General features: G+C 43.3%; 1 protein-coding gene across 1 annotated transcript in view; it reads right to left on the reverse strand.

Annotated features, from left to right (window-relative positions):
* Positions 1 to 19643, reverse strand: part of PLCB1 (phospholipase C beta 1) — a 630414-nt gene that overhangs the window by 283272 nt on the left and 327499 nt on the right. The window contains exon 4 of the mRNA XM_066595662.1: positions 15662 to 15802. Coding sequence (XP_066451759.1) covers positions 15662 to 15802 — 141 coding nt within the window. The remainder of the gene's footprint in view (positions 1 to 15661; positions 15803 to 19643) is intronic.

A 19643-nucleotide genomic window follows, 5' to 3' on the forward strand; every position in this document is an offset into this window, starting at 1 on the left:
GCAGCAGATTTACTAGCAGTTTCTGCAACTGTCCCATTCATCTGGATGGAGCTTGGAGAAATCTATGTACACACTGCAGAACCCCATTCAGATGTATGAAATAGATGTCTCAGTTAAAAACTTTTTGCAATAAATCTGCCAGTTGTGAGCATACCCTGATGGTCATTGATTAAATGCAAAATGCCTTGGTTGAAATTCAGTCAAATAAACCCATTAGTAATATTTTAGCTACGTACTACTATTATGCAGATCCTACTTTGTCCATAAATCAAGATGATGGACAGCACTCTCAAGGGTTGCATTTCTCAATGGAACTTTGTTTGGCCACTGCAATAAAACTTGCTGGCTCATACAGTCATGCATCCCATTTAATCAAGAATGTTCTGACTCAAATACCCTTCATCAGGCTCCTGCTGTAGTAGGTAGGAAGAAGAGACTAGTGGAGATGCTGCAGTTGGTCTACTCACTAACTGTCTACATCAGATACTATTAGAAGGGAGATAAGTAGATGGCTGCATTTGGTATGTCCAGTGTAGATTACAAAAAGCTGCTGCTACGTCCGTCCCGGACAGCCAAAGGAAACTTGAGAACACTTGGAATGGGGGCAGCCAGGATGGATGGGTCAGCTTGTTATACAAGTGGCTAGGTGCAGGAACAGTCAGACAAAAAAGGCCCTACATCTGCCTACCAACGGACGAAGGAGACAGGAAAGGCTTGTGCATCTGCCCAGCAACGGACGGGTAGGACAAACTAACAAAAACTAAAGGATGAGTGGATCAGACATAGAATGAAAAACAGACATGAACCAGACTCACAAATGTCCAAAACACACTCCTGGCATACCTGCATGCATAAACAGATGGGATAGATATGGTACAAGATATTGGTTTATATTTTGTCTAAGATACTTAAGCCCACAAGCCCACTTCAAGGGTCCTTGCTGTCTCGTGGGTCCCTACGCTCACATGACAACTTCTACATGAATTCTGCCTGCATGCGGGCCAATTTTTCCAATAGGGACGGCCCCATGGTGGATCCTGAGTACCTAACGTGCCCTGGATGGTAAATGATCCAAGCAGCGCAGGACACAGTTCACACCAACAAGTCAAGGAATGCATGCAACACAAAACAGGACTGTGATGACATTGGTAGGGGTCTGTCTGCAATGAGTTTTCCTGTTCAGCAACTCTCCTGGCCCCCAGTTGAACAGGGAACTGTGGCAAGGCAACATTTACTTGAACCGTGCTGTACTGCAATGTCCTATACAGCCGATGGCCAGAAGCACTGCAGTGCTGAGAAAAGGTGTAAATGGGATTCTCAAAATTGATGGAGATCCCCACAGACAGACCCTTCTAATCACAAAGTGATGGCATATCTTAGTGATATGCTGTTTCTTTGTGTGATGATAGTAACTCTTTAAATTGAAGGGATTGTGCCTACATTTAAAGATATCGCCTAGCCACTTATGATCAATGGGGGTTCAATCTTTGGGAACCTCCATCATTCCCAAGAACAGGGTCCCTGAATTAATAGAACATAGGTCGAGTATGCACACAGATGCTCCATTCATTGATTTTGGACAGCCTGAGAGAGCCAAGTTCTTGAACTTGGTCATGTATGGCAGTTCCAATGAAATGAATGGAGTATCGATTCACATGTTTGACTGCCCTTCCATTCAAGGGTGGACCTTTGGAGCCCCCATTCTTGGGATTGTAGGGGTCCCAGTGATCGGAACACCATCGTTCTGAAAGCTATCCCCTATACCATGGATAGGGATAACGTTACAGTGATCCTCCAATTTCAGGACAAAATTTTGTCCTGGGACTGTAGGGGAATATACTATCTGCAGTTGTTCTACTCTGCCGTCTCCCTCATTCTCTGGTTCCAGGTCCTGTTTTTGGCTGTCCAAGATAGACGATACAAACTTCAGACAACCTAATCCCCACAGTGCATTGGTAATGTTAGACTACTAAAGCACTATAACTGCTCTCTGATTCGCAAGAGCTACTCATGTGATCAACACTGGCCAATAAGAGAGTAGTGTAAAGTGTGCATTATATACTTTCAAAATTGCTACAGCCATCTTTGGCATCAGAAAATAGAGAACAAAACTGGTGAATTGGAGGGATAGCAGAAAAACATCTGGAGGTTAATATCCCCTCTTCTCCGATGCCCGGACCAAATTTTGCCCCCAAACCGGAGGGTCACTTTAAGGGCTCCTTCACATGGACAAATGTCTTTTTTACGCACGCCTTAGCACGCCTATTCTTAGGAGTTAAACAGACGAGCATACAATGCAATAGGCTCGCTGCTGCTTACTTTTTTTGTGCAATAAACAAGTGTATTTTGCATGCATGCCCACGCGAATACAAAGCGTATTTGTGCAGACACCACTCATTCACATGGAGGCGAGGGAATCACCCTGCAGTGATTTAAATAGCTAATTAGCCTAATGCCATGCTGGTGAGCGCGGGCATGCACAGCGTTTAGCGCAAACGCACGCGTCCAGATGTGCTTTTTTTACAATCCTCCCATAGACCTCTAAGGGGCTCTTTGGTGCAAACACACACAAAATAGAGCGGGTGCAAAACAAATGAAATCAATGAGTTCTATTCTTCGCGTTTCATGTTCTGTTTAAGCCCTTATCTATTTTCACGTACGAGTATAGGATGTGCACTATCCATGCTGCCGGGTTTCTATATGCTGTTTTATGTGAGTTGCGTCCAAGATTCTAGAGCGCAATTCGCAATAACGCCCAACAGATTTCTCACTGATGATAGGTAGACACTACCCTATAAGAAGTACCCAACTGAGCTTAACTACATCAAAGCCAGTCAGCTCTTCTATATTTTTACGTAACTGTAAACTGAATGTTCAGAAAGTAGACTTTCTAACGGAACGGTAGAAGTGAGTCACGGAATCTGGACATGTTCTGAACTGGAACAGTTTCAGATGGGATAGAGAAAACCAAATCTTTAATCTTCCCTTTTAATCTGGAAGTAAAAACTGGGAAGTAATTATATGTGATACATTGTTGATAGATACATTAGTGCAGCATACAAACTAGTCTGGAATGAGAAGTAAAGTCGGTCGGGGATTTATGACTCCAAGTTCCCATTTCCAGAAGGAATATTTCTCACCCTTGTTTATTAGACCTTGTTTCTTCCAGACTGGAAATGCAATTCCAAGAAAGCAGAATCATTTTAATAATGAGAAAGCCACAAATTGTCTCTCCATTTTTCTCTAACGGGTTCAGTAATTCAAATTTATGTCCTCTTCAATACAGACTCCGGTAAAGAGCGAAGACAGCCCTAATAACAGGAGCCGCGAGAGGACCGTCAGGTACAGGAGAACAGAAGCCGGGCTGTCATGCAGGAAGACATTAATCATCACAAAAAGACTTTAACGCAGGAGTTTCAATTTCGTACACGGGCAATTTAGAAACTAAATAGCAAACATTTACCATAACAAATATGTGAAATTCACAATGTAAACAGGGGTAATGAATTGAATAATCAGCCGAAAACTTGGCACAATGACTGAGTCTTCGTTAATGATTGCTGGCGTATGGGGAAGTTAATTCACAGCCCTTTCCAGAGCAGTTAATCTCGGGTTATCAAGCCTAAAACAGACATTTAAAGGGACACAAAACTTAGAAAATAATGAGAAAAAAATTGGAAAATACTAATATCTGTTTAGTTTGTTTGTATGAAACAAATAGTTTCTCTGGCAAAGAAAAGGCGAAACCATTCCTTCCAGTCTTGCTCCACATTTGGCTGCAGACAGAACGAAAAGGGTGGGGTTAGCTAAAGAAGCCTTTTATAGTGTATCTTCATTGCAGACAGAACAATGGGGGGAAGGTTTCTGCTGAAGCAAGCTGCCTCCCAGTCCTTGTAGTAACACTGGGAATAGAGGAGATGAAATGGAAAATACTTCACTCATTTTTGATTCTTTAGATAGTAAAAATCATAGCTCAGAAAGAAACTTTGAAGCGTTGGGTGGCAGTGCCGACTTTACATGGGCGCATTTGTGTGCATAAAACACAGCGAATAGAGCCCATTGATTTCTGTGGGTTTGTTCACATCTGCGTATTTTCCCTGAACATTCCTGGCAATAAAAAAGGCAATATGCTCTACTTTCCTGCGCATTCGCGCACCAAAAGTGACTCCAATGGGGATACGCAAATGCACACAAAGTACGTTAGAAGATGCGTGAAACACTGTGTAATCGTGCAGGGAAAAGAACACATCTGGAACTCATTAGACTAATTAGCCATTTCAATTAGTGCACAAATGCACATGCCTTGCGTGCAGAAAAAGTACAGTGAAATACGCTGATGCGCAAATACTGCCAAAAAAAAAAAAAGGTATGGGATAGAGCCGGGAGAGGATCAGCAGGAGCTGACAGATTGCTCTTAGGGTCCTTTTACACAGGCCAATAAATCGTTCAGATTCCTGAATCTAGCGGGAATCTGAACAATTAGCATTCAGCGTAAATGCTGCCCTGACTGAATGATGAATGAGAATTTGTTGGCTTCTCATTCGTTGTTCAGTTTCTGGATACAGAAATCTGAACAACGTATTGTTCCATGTAAAGAGGCAGTCATTCACTTAAGAATGACTGCCTGTTTACTGTGAATGGAGGCGGGTTGGCCAGAAAAATCACGGCCCACTCTGTCGCCATTAAGTCAGTGATGCCCTATCCTGTATACAAGCATAGGATCACTTGGACAAACTATTGGGCATCTGCTCCCGAAGGACCATCCACTTTAAAAGGGCCTTTAAAAGCATATTCCTGTTTCAGCCCTTTCTGGTGGAGATAAGTAACCTGTGTCTGGTTCCTCAACCATCCCCCCGGGTGTTGCAGAAACGGCCTTACGCCGTTTCCAGAACTTCCATTGAAGTTAATGGGAATTATGGAAACAGTGCAGCATAGTGCTTAACATCATTTAATTCAATGTGAATTACAGAAACGGCATAAGGCTGCAACATCGGCTGTTTCCGCTAGGTGGTCAGGAAACCAGCTTCATAGTAACATAGTTCGTTAGGCCGAATGAAGACAATGTCCATCTAGTCCAGCCTGTCTATCCTCCTGTGTTGTTGATCCAGAGGAAGGCAAAAAACCCCAAGAGCAGAAGCCAATTAGCCCTTTTGGGGAAAAAATTCCTTCCCGACTCCCTAATGGCAATCAGGCTAATCCCTGGATCAACCCCAAATAGTTCCTACCTACCTGTATACCTGGATTAACAATTAACCTAAGATTTATATCCTGTAATATCCTTCCACTCTGGAAAGACATCTAGTCCCCTTTTAAACTCCTCTATGGATTTTGCCATTACCACTTCCTCAGGCAGAGAGTTTCACAGTCTCACTGCTCTTACAGTAAAGAACCCTTTTCTGTGTTGGCGATGAAACCTGCTTTCTTCTAGACGTAGCGGATGCCCTCTTGTTTCCGTCGCAGTCCTGAGTATAAACAGATCATGGGAGAGATCCTTGTATTGTCCCCTCATGTATTTATAGATAGTTATTTGATCGCCCCTTAGCCGTCTTCTTTCTAGAGTAAATAATCCCAATTTGGATAGCCTCTCTGGGTATTCCAATCCCGTCATTCCATGTATTAGTTTAGTTGCTCTTCTATGAACCCCCTCAAGCACTGTAACATCTTTCCTGAGCTCCGGTGACCAGAACTGTACACAGTATTCCATGTGAGGCCTGACAAGTGCCTTATATAGTGGGAGGATAATGTTCTTGTCCCTCGCCCCTATACCTCTTTTAATGCACCCCAAGACTTTATTAGCTTTTGCAGCAGCTGACTGGCATTGATTGCTCCAGTTAAGTCTACAGTCCACTAGTACCCCCAGGTCTTTTTCCATCTCACTTTTCCCTAGCAGTACCCCATTTAGTGTATATTGGTGACATCCGTTCCTCCTGGTATGACCATTGGGCACAGATGACCGATAGGTCATTCCAGCAATAATCATTCCCAAGCTTATGCACAGGAACGATTATCGCTAGTGAATGAAGGCAGGGGATTGTTGCCCCCGTCCATTCACAGTAAGCAGGCAGTAGTTCATAAGTGAATGACTGCCTGTTTATATGGGCGGATTCAGAGTTTTGTTTTCTGCATGCAAAACTGAACGACCAACGAGAAGCGAACCGATTCTCATTCACCGTTCGGTTGGTGCTTGCATTTATACTGAACGACATTCATTCAGATTCTCACTGCATCACAGGAATCCAAACAATTATAGACCTGTGTAAAAGCACCTTTAACCCGTTTAGGACCAGCCAAAGTAAAATTACGGCGGTGCTTTAAGTCTCCTGCTTTGCAATCAATCAGAGACAGGAACGGGTTATCAGCTGTTAGTGACAGCTGATAACCCCGAGCGGAGGGCAGGAGGGGTTTTTAACCCGTTTTGCCTTCTGCTTCCCCGATATACAGTGCTCAATGAGCACTGTGTGGGGAAAGTGAAAGTAACAAGCACTTTCACTACGGGAGCCTCGGGGGGTCATGTGACCTCCTGAGATTCCCTGCTACTGCAGAGCTGGAGGGTCAAACTTGACCCTGGCAGCTCTGCAAGTGATTAATGTCACTACACGGGTTGCTTTCCCCTGTAACTGGGGCTCCTATGGATGCATCAGCTACAGTAGGAAAATGTCAAATAAAGAAAAAAAAAAGTGAATGTCCCCCAGAGGTCTTATATGACGTCATGGGGGACATAAATAGTAAAATACACAATTCCATAGATCAGTAAAACAAAATAACAGAATAAACAACAATATATACATAAGAAAGAGAATAACACAAAGCAGACACCAACAAAAACCGTCGCAGTATGCGCCCTGTAAACCAAAGCCATACATACTATATATCAAAATGTCCGAAATAAATAGTGGAACCCATTCCCATACTGTATTTTAGTGTAAATATAAAAATAATTTTAAAAAAACTATAAATGTAAAAAAAAAAAATCTTTTTTTTAGCTTTTTATCCCAATAAAACTAAAAAACGGGGGGGAAAGTCAGTGAAAAAAGACATTAAATAAATAGTCATATATATCATGGAAAAAAAAACTCAACAAAAATAATTTTGGTAGCTAAAGGAAAAAAATAGAGCAATAAAACCATCACATGGGTAAAATCCCTAAAAAGTGTCTGGTCCTTAAGGTACAAAACAACCTGGTCCTTAAGGGGTTAAACATCACAGTAGAACCCCAAGTCACTTAAACTTCAGGGATATCAAATTGTCCAGTAAGCATAAGTGATTGTTAATCACTTTTACCTGCTGTGGTGTAAATGAAATTGATAACAAGAGCACTGGAGAGGCAACAGAATTTCAGCAGGGTTGGTGATCCCGGCATTATTCCGATTTCCAGACTTTGAGTCGGAAGGAATTTTTTTCCCTCAAATAAGAAAAATTGGCTTCTATATCATTGTTTTGTTTTGCCTTCCTCTGCATCAACATTGGGGGGCAATAGGCTGAACTACATGGGCATATGTCTTTTTTCAGACTAACATACTGTCATGGTCTGTCGGCTGTGATTGAGCCATGGCACGGTGGTCTTGGCGCGTTGACGGTCTGGCTGCACTGTCCTAGTCTGTCCGACAGGTTGATGTTTATGTTTCTGTGGTTTCTCAGTTATTTAGTTGTTACTTTGGTCGTTTGTTTGTTCTCTCTCAGTGTTTCCCCTGTCGCTGATTTTGTTCTCTTGTCTCATATGTGGATTTTACCTCGGTGTTTGTAGAACTCTGTCTGTCCAGTTGCATTGCCTTGGTCATTATTTAAGTCTTCAGTCTTCTGGGTTTGGTTGTTGCTGATCATTTTCTCAGTCTTGGGGGGGAGAGGATGTATTCATGGTGGAAGGGTTTTGCTGTAAAGCTAAGTGGCGCTCTTGTTTTCTTCATTCGTGTTTTCCTTCTTTTAGTTGCAAGAGTTAGTGGCTGAGGCATGAGACGTGGGGCTGCCGTTATTGAGGCGATAACCTCGCGATAACCTAGGCAGGGCGGTTCTTGTCCTAGTAGTCAGGGTGTCCCTTCCTCCTTTTGTTTAGATTGTATATTTTACCCCGCTCTGCAGTCTTTTCCCTCTGTGACCACAACCCTACATTCATCATGGGGGTGGTGCGTCTTGTACTCATTGCAAACATGACACATATGTTACTATGTAGTAGCAAGAATTCAAAAAAGGGAACAGTGGTGGCCTCTCTCCTTATCCTTCCTGACTAATTCTTTTTTTTAAGTTGGCATTTGCTAGTGTCCTTGTCATTATAGAAGCATTTGACAGTACCCGCAGCCTAGTCAGGTTGTACAGGTAGATCTACTTCTCCAGGATGGCACATCCATACGTGCCATCGCAAGAAGGTTTGCTGCATCTCTCACACCGTCTCAAGAGCATGGAGTAGATACTAGGACACGGCTGTTACACAAGGAGAGCTGAACAGGCCCATAGAAGGGCATCAATGCAGCCTCAGAACCAGTATTTGCTCCTTTGTATGAGGGGGATCAGGAGAAGCACTGCCAGAGCTCTACAAAATGCCCTCCAAGGGGCTAAATAGTATCATAGTACCATGTTTACCTGGAAACAAGACCCTGTCTAATAATAATTTTTGCCTCAAAAGAGGCACAGGGTCTTATTTTTGGGGGTGTCTTATACTCACCTAGCAGACACCGTCTGGGTCCCTCCTGCTGGTCTCCAGCACTCCAGCAGGCTACCGTGCAGTCCTCAGCACTGATAGAGCATCGTTTGATGGTTACTGGGTTTAAAAACCCCGCCTCCAGCAAGCGATTCCTCTGATTGGTTCTCGAGCACTGCAGCTCAGCCAATCAAAGCCGGCGCTCAATGAATCAATCAGAGCCATTCAATGCGATGCTGTGATTGCTCTTACCGTAAAGAACCTACTTCTGTTTCGGTGTAGAAACCTTATTTCTTCTAGACGTAGAGGGCGCCCCCTTGTTATAGTCACAGTCCTGGGTATAAACAGATGATGGGAGAGATCTCTGTATTGTCCTCTGTATTGTCCCATGATATCAGCCATCCTTTCTCTAAACTAAATGATTCCAATTTTGATAACTTCTCTGGGTATTGTAGTCTGCCTATTCCATTTATTACTTTAGTTACCTACCTTTGTACCCGCTCAAGCTCTGATATATCCATATTGAGTACCGATGCCCAAAGCTGTACACACTATTCCATGTGTGGTCTAACCAGTAAACAGGAAGAACAATGTTCTTATCATGTGCCCCTAGACCTCTTTTGATGCACCTTATAATCCTCTTTGCCTTGGCAGCAGCTACCTGGCACTGGTTGCTCCAGTTAAGCTTACAGTTAACTAAAACCCCCAAGTCCTTTTCCATGTCAGTAATACCCAGTAATTTCCCATTTAGTGTGTAATGGTGACATGTATTTCCTCTGCCCATGTGCAAAACCTTACATTTATCAGTGTTAAATCTAATTTGCCATTTTTCTGACCCAAACTTATCCAGATCCTCTTGCAACCTCCTTGCACCCTCTTTTGTGTTTATTTCTTTACTCAGTACATGAGAGTAGTATGAGGGCCCAACGTCCTGTGGTGGGACTTGTGGTCAAAGCCCAGCACCATACAGCTCAAATGGCATTCACCCAGAGAACACCAGAATTGACAAGTCTACCAGTGGTGGCCCGTTGTCTTCACAGATGAGAGCAGGTTGGCATTGAGCATATCTTTAGTTCATGGAGATCCGATGTGATTTAAGTGTTGATACAGTAGAACCTCAAATGTCTTAACTTCTGCATATAATAAAATAAAGAAATAAAAAGTAAAAACTGGAAAGTTCTAGCTTTACCACAATTACAGTATATGCACATAACATAGCAAAGTGCAGAGAAGTTGAAAATATCACAAGTGACAATAACCCACACTATGTTCAAATCTACTGAGATAAGTGCAAAATTTTACTGCAATTTCCCAGGAAAATACCGCTGACTGTAATTTGAAGTCCTACTTATCCATTACTCTTACATTTCAAATCCTTGAGAGTTGAACATAAAAGACAGTTCTGTCTATTCAACAATCTTACAACAATTTGATGAGTGACTTGAATGTTACTTCCTAATGTCAGACACTGATCTTAAGCAATTTTGATGGCGTATGTCACCCAAGCAGACGTCAGGTTCAACAATATGACATACTGACGACTGGTGCTGCAGAAGATCGAGCTGTCCTAGAAAGCTCTTGAAACTTTCTACTCATTGAGGTTTGATCATAATTGATCATATAGAGGGAACTTGTCTTACATCTTATTACTGAGTTAAGGAGATATACGGAACTGTAAAAAGTAAAAGGCAAGCTAAGAATTCACACTACATATACAATGCCCAGTCACTAGAGATGAGTGAGCATACTCGATAAGGCAAACTACTAGAGCGAGTAGTGCCTTAGCCGAGTATCTCCCCGCTTGTCTCTAAAGATTCGGGTGCTGGTGCGGGTGAGAGGTGAGTTGCGGTGGTGAGCAGGGGGGAGCGGGGAGGAGAGAGGGAGAGAGAGATCTCCCCTCCGTTCCTCCCCGCTCTTCCCCGCCGCTCCCCGCCCCCTGCCGGAACCCGATTCTTTAGAGACTAGCGGGCAGGTACTCGAATTACGCACTACTCGCTCGAGTAGTTTGCCTTATCGAGTATGCTGGCTCATCTCTACCAGTCACCTTACGGTCAAATGCCAAATGATATTCAGGTAACCTCCTACTATTATAGCTATATGTGGTGTAACATTGTTTTTCTTAAGTTATCCTTTATTTTGTTTTGAAGGAGTTGTCCAAGTTTTAAATTTTTTTTAAATGGCTGTGCATGCTATAAAATAACAAAAGAATCAAGAAATCAGCTCTGGTGAAGCTCCCACTGTCAGGTGACCACTGTAACCAATCAGAGGCTGTAGCATCCCATTCCGAACGTCTGACATCATGGCACCTAGGATGTTGAGCGCTGCTGACAAGAGAACGGGACGTGACACTGTGGCCTCTGATTGGCTGCAGCGGTCACTTTACTTTCGGCCAATGCTGACAGTTGGGGTTCACCAGAGCTGCTCCAGTAAAGAAGGGAGGTAAGTATCACTTCTTATGTTATTTCATAGCATGCCCTGCTGTTTAAAGGAAACTTTTTTGTACTCATACAACTACTTTAAACCCTGTTTGCTGACGTGGGGATGATGACAATAGTTCTTTTGAAGTATCTGAATTTATGGTAATAAGGTAAAAAAATCAATGAATACGAGGTTAAGGCCTAAGTGCGCCATTGCAACTGTTTTTCTATAATGCCCCAGTGCATCTGAAATAGAAACTAAGCAATTTTACAAATCGATTTCATTAAAGGAGTTGTCCCACTTCAAGCTGTTTTGCGGCAGGAAGCAGATAGCTCTTTACATTGCACAGAGGCCTGGTTAGTACCTATTGAAATGAGTTGGACTCAGTCTGCAGTACCGACCAAGGCCACCGCACAAAGTAAGGAGCTGTGTGTTTCCTGCCGCAAAACAGCTAGAAGTAGGACAACCTGGTTAAAATACCTTGCGTTATGTATCCACAGCTTCAATGAAGACCTCTGTGTCTCTCTATGGTTACAGACAAGAAAGAAGCCTTGTGTGTAATCTAATTCTGTAGTCAAGTTAAGATGCCCATACACATTAGACTGCTTAGTTGTCCAAACCCGCCAATTTTGGTTGGACCTGACAACTCTCTAATGTTAATGGGATCCTCTCAATTTGCTGCCAACACATGATATCACGGAGAAAGAAAGTTTGGGCAAATTGAATCCTTTTGTCCCCCCTGGTGATAAGCCAACGCAAGAGCTGCGTGGTTATAGCTTTCTCTACTGTCCACATGTACAACACAAGAACCATTGACTTATCTGATCAATCTTTGACAGCTGACACCCTCTGGCAACAGCTACAATCAGCATTCACATTGATTCACTGTTAATTCTGATGGCGGCATTTAAATGTCAAGATTGATATTTGGAGCTTCTGAACGGCCCCCCTGCAATGCTATCGGGGGTGCCATTCACTTGTCATTGCAGCCTGGGGCCTTCTGATGCCCTCCGGGGCTGCCATAAAATAATTTCTTGTGGCACATTTTGATGGACTGACTGTCAGAACTTGGTATAATGCAATACTATGGTAAAACGTACGACCCTTGAAAAATAAAATATCATTCTTCAAGAGTAGTCTTCTGACTACAATAACTGTTTCATTTTTCCATTGATATAACTGTGTGAGGGCTCATTTATAAAATTACCATTGGAGACAGAGTGACCAAAAAAAGCGCAATTCTAGTGTGTGTATTTATTTTTATGACAACATTCATATTGCTGAATAAATAGTTCGATACTTTGATAGTTCAGACTTTTACGGACACAGCGATACCAAATATGTTTAGGGTTTGTTGTTTTTGCTCAGATTTGCTATAAATCTGGAAACAGCGTGTGGGGCGGGGGGGGGGGGGGGGGGTAAAACTTTTATTATCCTGTATTACATAAGCATAATAAAAAATCATTTATTTTTACTTTTATCTTCATCTCCTAAGGGCACTTGAACTTGTTTGATCACTTGCACCATATACTGCAATACTTCAGTGTTGCATTATATGGTATTTCGGCAAGCATTATATTAAGACATATAGATGGCACGTCTTAATAGGCCGAAATAGATGGCAACCCTAGGGGCCTTCAGAAAGCCCTCGGCTGCAATGACACCCTGATTGCACCATGCCATCTCATTGCGGGGGACAAATCAGGACCTTCTATCTCTGATTTAGAATTAATTGTAATTTATAGGAGGGATAGCAGAGAAACGAGTTATAGGAAAAGATACTCCAGAATTGTTATAATACGGTAAATACTAGTATATACTAAAGGAAATATGTCAGGAGAGGTGACTGCTCCTCTTTGAGGGTACATACACAGGCTTTTTTTAAACTCAGGTAACTAGTCCTAGTAAAAAAAATGGCAGCATGTCCTGCTCTTGTCTGATTCTCGCATGACCATAGCACATGCCAATGTGCAGTGTTCAGCACATCGGACAGCCGGTGGATGGGATGTCCATGTGTTGACTGATGCCAGATGTACCCAAGAATTTTGGGCGCCACTTTTTTTTCATCCATGTGCTTGTACCCTATAGGAGTTCTTCGCTTTTCGTAAATAAAGGTAACTGTAACAAGTCCTTTGTACTTTGCATGTTCTCAAACTTGGTGATCTATGTTTCGGCCTATTTCCCTCCCTGAGAGGAGATCTCTGGGACAATGTTTTACCTCCTATATTCGTCATTTTGGACATCACTGTCCCCATAGCCGTAGCGCCCATTTCATTGTCGTCCCTTTAAGTAACATAAAAATATACTGCAGATTACATTCTGTACAAAATGCTGTCTCCTGTGAAATACAATGTAAACATTGGAACGAGCGTCTGTTCTGTGGTTCGTAAACATGTAGTGAAGATTCCCATAAGCCGGCTATTCCTTGACAAACTTAATTACTATAAATCTGCATGTCACCGTGGGGAAAAAGCCATCAACAAAGACGTAAATGTCAGACGAAGTCACTCAGGATTATGGCTTGATTAATAAATCAGACATCACACTGTAAGTCAAACAGTCGATACCTCAGAGGTGTTCGTACCCGATGCATGCAGAAATATTCAACTGGCTGCTAGAATTCTAAAAAAAATAGAAATTGCTAAAAATATAAATATGAGGAGACGAGGAGGTACACGTTATTCTCTTACTGAAGGATAGAGGTTACAATACGTCTAACACAGCCTGTAAACATGGTGGATGCTCACACGTTTAGAATCTCCACGGTTCTTTATCACAGCAAAAAAGTATTAATAGTTGCAATTTTTTTTATTACCTTTATCTGTGAAATATGTGTTATATATTAAAAAGAGATTTTCTGAGACTATAATATTTATAACCTCTCCTGCAGTACCAGGCACAGCCACTACAAGCTGCATGGCACTGTGCCTTGTAAACAATGAAGAGATTTCTGCAACCACCAATCCGCCTGAGGGGTGTAAAGGTTCAGGGGCCCGAGTGCAAAGGTTCAGCTTGATCCCCCACACCTGTACCCTTACCCCTACCTAAACCGTACTGGCTACTCCATTATAGTCAATGGAGTCCGTTCAGTGCTATTTAATGCTGTCCAGAGACACAGCTATGCAGTCCTGGGGATTCCCCTTTTCTGCTCCCCGAATGGAGCAGAAAAGTGTTATCCCCAATGCAGATGTGAAAGCACCTTTACCTGGATATCTCCTGTACATAATTGTAAATGTATGGCTGCTATATGCTATACATCCTGCATATATTGATATAACAGGTTATACCAGTATGGTCAATATCACTATATACAGGAAGATGCACATGTCCTGTATATAGTGATATGGAGGATGCTGGTATAACCTGGGTATCTCCTTATATAATTATATATGTACAGCTGGTATACTTATACTAGCTATACATCCAAGATTACATGCGGTATATACCTCACTGCACTACATGGTTTGCTGACTCCGCTCTACTCTTCCGCTATCAGCCACTGCTGTCCGGAACAATCACATGTTGGGCAGTGCACTGAGAGACTGCATTTGTGACCAATCACAATTAATGCCAAAACTTTTATGGCATTTACATAGCGCCCTTCCACTTTTTAAAAAAAGTGGTTGGGGCCCGCCCATAGTGGCTCAATACTTGGTGCTTTCCAGACAAATACTATTGATGATCTTTCCTAAGGATAAATGTACAAAATCAAAAAAGAGGCTTGGCGCTCCAGCAGGAAAGGAGCGGTAAAATCCAAAAGACTAACAGTTAAGTCTTTTATTCCAACATCAACTCGTACAACGCGTTTCGTCGCGTTAGTCTTTTGGATTGTACAGCTCCTTTCCTGCTGGAGCGCCAAGCCTCTTTTTTGATTTCGCACATTTCTTCTATATACGGACCCCCTTTGGGAAGGGGGTGTGATTGGCTGGGCAGCTCTCCTGTCTTCCTTGCCAGGATACAAGGAAAGGATTCGGGGACCCATCCATTTGTGGATTTAATACACGCCTACCAGGACATGGAGGGGTCAGTGGGGGACCTACTCCTTAGGTTACCCCACTGACACCAGGTAAGTCCTGTTTCTTTTATTGGATACTTCTGTGTTGGAAGGGCTGGAGCGCTGTCCCTTATTTATTATTACTTTCCTAAGGATAGGTCATCAATACTTGATCACCAGGTATCAGGAAATTGGGATCCCTGGCAATCGTCTGGAAGTCTCTGAGGCAGCTTCACTGCTATTAAGATCAGAGGGAGTGAAGCTGCCTATTACTTTTTTGGGACTCATTGCGGTCAGAGACGGAAGTGTAATGAGCAGGTTTGCTCGCATTGATTTCAATGGGAGCAAAGTCACCTATTAGACTTCCTGCTCTGACCCCAATAACAATGTCCGACCCTGCTGCACTGATAGCAGGCAGGATAATCAGCTGATCATCGGGGATCCCGAGTGATGGATCCACTGTTATCACCTATTGACAACCTACCCTGAGGATAAGTCATCAATAATACAGTATTTTCCCGGAAAATCCCTTTAATCATTAGAGCCTTTCCCTTGCAACAAATATTACATACTGCAATATATAAATGAAAGCTAAAACAATAGTGAACACAACCTACCTTTGCAATTTCTTCTTGAAATGCTACTAAATTGAGATACGAAATGTTAACCATATCTGGTCCATACACGATGGTAAACATCCGAAATTCTAATCGACCTCCAAAGTTCCCAATTTCCAATTGCTCTTTCAGCTTGGGGTCCTACAAACACAAAGAATAGCAGTATAATAGGGTATCAATAAAAAAAAAAACATTTAGTGATCTTTATGAAACATTCTAAAAGAGAAACTGTCTATAGTCCATAGTAACCAATCACAGCACATAAAAATAGCAAAACTAATAATGGGGTTGCATAAGTGTGAATGCCTTCTTATATTTGGGGATGTGGTTGTGTGCAGAATTGGCCAATCCCATTTAACCCCATGGTAAATAGTCATCAGTACTAGAGATGAGCGAGTGTACTCGTCCGAGCTTGATACTCGTTCGAGTATTAGGGTGTTCGAGATGCTCGTTACTCGAAACGAGTACAACGCGATGTTCGAGTTACTTTCACTTTCATCTCTGAGACGTTAGCGCGCTTTTCTGGCCAATAGAAAGACAGGGAAGGCATTACAACTTCCCCCTGCGACGTTCAAGCCCTATACCACCCCCCTGCAGTGAGTGGCTGGCGAGATTAGGTGTCACCCGAGTATTAAAATCTGCCCGCCCGCGGCTCGTCACAGATGCATTCTGACATAGTTCAGGGAAAGTGCTGTTGATGCCGGAGCTGCTATAGGGAGAGCGTTAGGAGTGATTTTAGGCTTCAAGAACCCCAACGGTCCTTCTTAGGCCATAGAAATCGCAGATCGCACCTATCTGTGATCTGCGATTCCTGTTCTCTTCTCTATATGCGCTCAATGGGGCCGGCGGCAGCAGCGCCGACCCCATTGAGAACATATAGAAGACAAATCATTCTTCTCTGCCACAGCAGAGAAGAACGATGTTTGCCCATTGAATTCAATGGAGCCGGCAATACAGCAGGTTCCACTGAAAGCAATGGGCTGCCGGCGTGCGCGGGATGAATTGTCGGGAAGGGCTTAAATATATAAGCCATTCCCTGCAATTCATCCAGAAATGTGTTAAAATATACATATATATATATATATATATACTTACCTTGTCCCGGCAGACGGAGTTCAGCCACGGCGGCCGGCAGTGGGTGTGAAGGGGGTGTGAGTCAGACTCAGCGCTGAGCCAATCAGGGGGCAGGTCTGACTCACACCCACTGTAGGCCGGCCGCGCTGAACTCCGTCTGCCGGGACAAGGTAAGTATATACCGTATATACTGGTGTATAAGACGACTTTTGAACCCCGAAAAATCTGCTCTGAAGTCGGGGGTCGTCTTATACGCCGGTAATACAAAAAAAAAAAGAAAGTGTCAAAAAAAAAATTCATTACTCACCTCCCCCGGCGTTCTGCGGCACTGCTGCAGGCTGTCGCTCCCTCCTGGTCCCTGGCAGAGCATTGCTTTCTGGACGCAGGGCTTGAAATCCCCGCCTCCAGAAAGCTACTGTGATTAGCTTACACACGCCGTCAGCCAATCACAGCCATTCAATGACATCATTGTCATTGGCTGTGATTGGCTGAAGGCACGTGTGTTTTCTGGAGGCGGGGATTTCAAGCTCTGCGTCCAGAAAGCAATGCTCTGCCGGGGACCAGGAGGGAGCGACATCCTGCAGCAGTGCCGTAGAACGCTGGGGGAAGTGAGTAATGATTTTTATTTTTTGCTCTGCTGTATTCCCGGCGTATAAGGTGACAGTTGGGGGCTCGTCTTATACGCCCCGTCGCCTTATACGCCGGTATATACGGTATATATTTTTTCTTATTTTTACACATTTCTGGATGAATTGCAGGGAAGGGCTTCTATATTTAAGCCCTTCCCGACAATTCATCCCGCGCACGCCGGCAGCCCATTGCTTTCAGTGGAACCTGCTGTATTGCCGGCTCCATTGAATTCAATGGGCTAACATCGTTCTTCTCTGCCACAGCTGTTACTGCTGTGGCAGAGGAGAACGATCTTTATGCTGACAGTGCGGGGGGGGGCACTCTTGCCGCTATTGTGGCTTAATAGTGGGACCTGGGAACTTGAGATGCAGCCCAACATGTAGCCCCTCGCCTGCCCTATCCATTGCTGTGTCGTTCCCATCACTTTCTTGAATTGCCCCGATTTTCACAAATGAAAACCTTAGGGAGCATCGGCGATATACAAAAATGCTCGGGTCGCCCATTGACTTCAATGGGGTTCGTTACTCGAAACGAAGCCTCGAGCATCGCAAAAATTTCGTCCCGAGTAACGAGCACCCGAGCATTTTGGTGCTCGCTCATCTCTAATCAGTACTCCGCTGCCATTACTTACAGTGATTCTGATTTACCCCATATAAAGTTCGGCTCTTCTAGGAGGATTTTGCTGCCACTTTCTAAGTTGCATTTTTTAGCAAAAGCCGTAAAGAGTTTACAGCACATCAAAGGGATCTAATTGTTGACAGGTATCAGTCCGGAGACAGGCACCAAAAATTTCTTAGGCGTTACATATACCATGGAACACAGTGAAGATGGTCATCAAGAAGTGCATTAAATTTGGCACAACCAAGAACTGTACGTTCCTCGAAAATTGATGAAAATTGGTTTAATAGAGCTGATAGGATGGCTGGACTGTCATTCACCAGAGTCAGTCTATCAGTATATTTCTGCTATTACTTGTTCTGGCGCCTCCTAGCTGGTTATACTCTTGAGTTACTGGAGTTGATCAGTTGTGTGAGGCACTTTGCCTAGTGCACTTTGTTATTCCTTAGGTATGTATCAATTTGCCTTTCCACTTTGATTCATGATCTGTTCCTTTCCGAGTACTTCTTAGGCTTCTCACACACAGGACCCGATATCGCGCTGGTGGACATGTGATTTATCCGCAAAAATGCCTCACATGGCAACAATGAAGTTCTGATCCTCTCATGCGATAGAGGATCAGAAAGGTTTTCCATTGATTTCAACAGGAAACCTCACATACATATTGCACGGCATGTGAGAGCCATGCAAGGCATTAAAGCTCCTGTTACATCTGCACATGATATACTGGACCAGCAACTGCAGATATGCACAATACTTGCTCACAGTGCAGCGGCCAAAACAAACAATAAATGGGAAGTCTTTCCCTAAACACGTAATGAACGAGGGAGAGGGCCCTGCCTACCATGGCAGACTGATCGCATTGATAAGATGTGGGCCTGCACTCTTTCCTGGGACATAAATAACCCTACTTGGCAAACTGATAAAGGACAAAACAAAATAAAACACAGCACTTAGCTGTAATAGAATAAGCCGCAGCACACAGAGCCAGCCGGAGTAAGGAACAGTGGACACCATGCTGTCCACGGGAGCCACTAACTGCCAGCTCAGACAGTGAGCAACTGACAATTTACAGCACCTTTACTTCCTCTACATCCCAGCTAAATACCTAGCTAATCATCCACAGATGTGAGCACATTGCATCACACCTACTCAGCTAGAAGGTGCAGAACCATGTCTAAAACCTACACTTGACTCCGTCAACCCGGCAGCGATCCCAGCCCTACTGCAACAGCTCCCTTTGAAATCAATGGGTGTTACGTTCCACTGTATGCAAAAAGTTAGAACATGCAGTGATTTTTTTTCTGCACTGCAAAAATCGCTCATGTATATGACTCCATTAAAAGAATGGGGTTCATATCCAGATGAAATTTATGAGTCTCGCAAATCTCACACAATTTTCTTGGCTGTGTGAAGCCAGACTTATGCTTGTCTGTATTCTTTGTCTGCAGCCTGTTCATCTGTTTGTCAGTGCTGAACTGTCCACTCTTCTTGTACTCCATATCCCCCATCTTCCATCTAGAAACATACAGGGTCGCCCTTGTCAGGGCGAGTGCTCTGTCATGTAGGCAGATCCTATTATGATAAGATCAGGAATAGGGCCTAGCTCCATTTATAGTCATTGTTTTGTTTTTTTACATTTAGCACTCCATTTTTTCTT

Source organism: Eleutherodactylus coqui, chromosome 3 (genome assembly GCF_035609145.1).
Source record: "Eleutherodactylus coqui strain aEleCoq1 chromosome 3, aEleCoq1.hap1, whole genome shotgun sequence".
Classification (NCBI taxonomy): domain Eukaryota; kingdom Metazoa; phylum Chordata; class Amphibia; order Anura; family Eleutherodactylidae; genus Eleutherodactylus; species Eleutherodactylus coqui.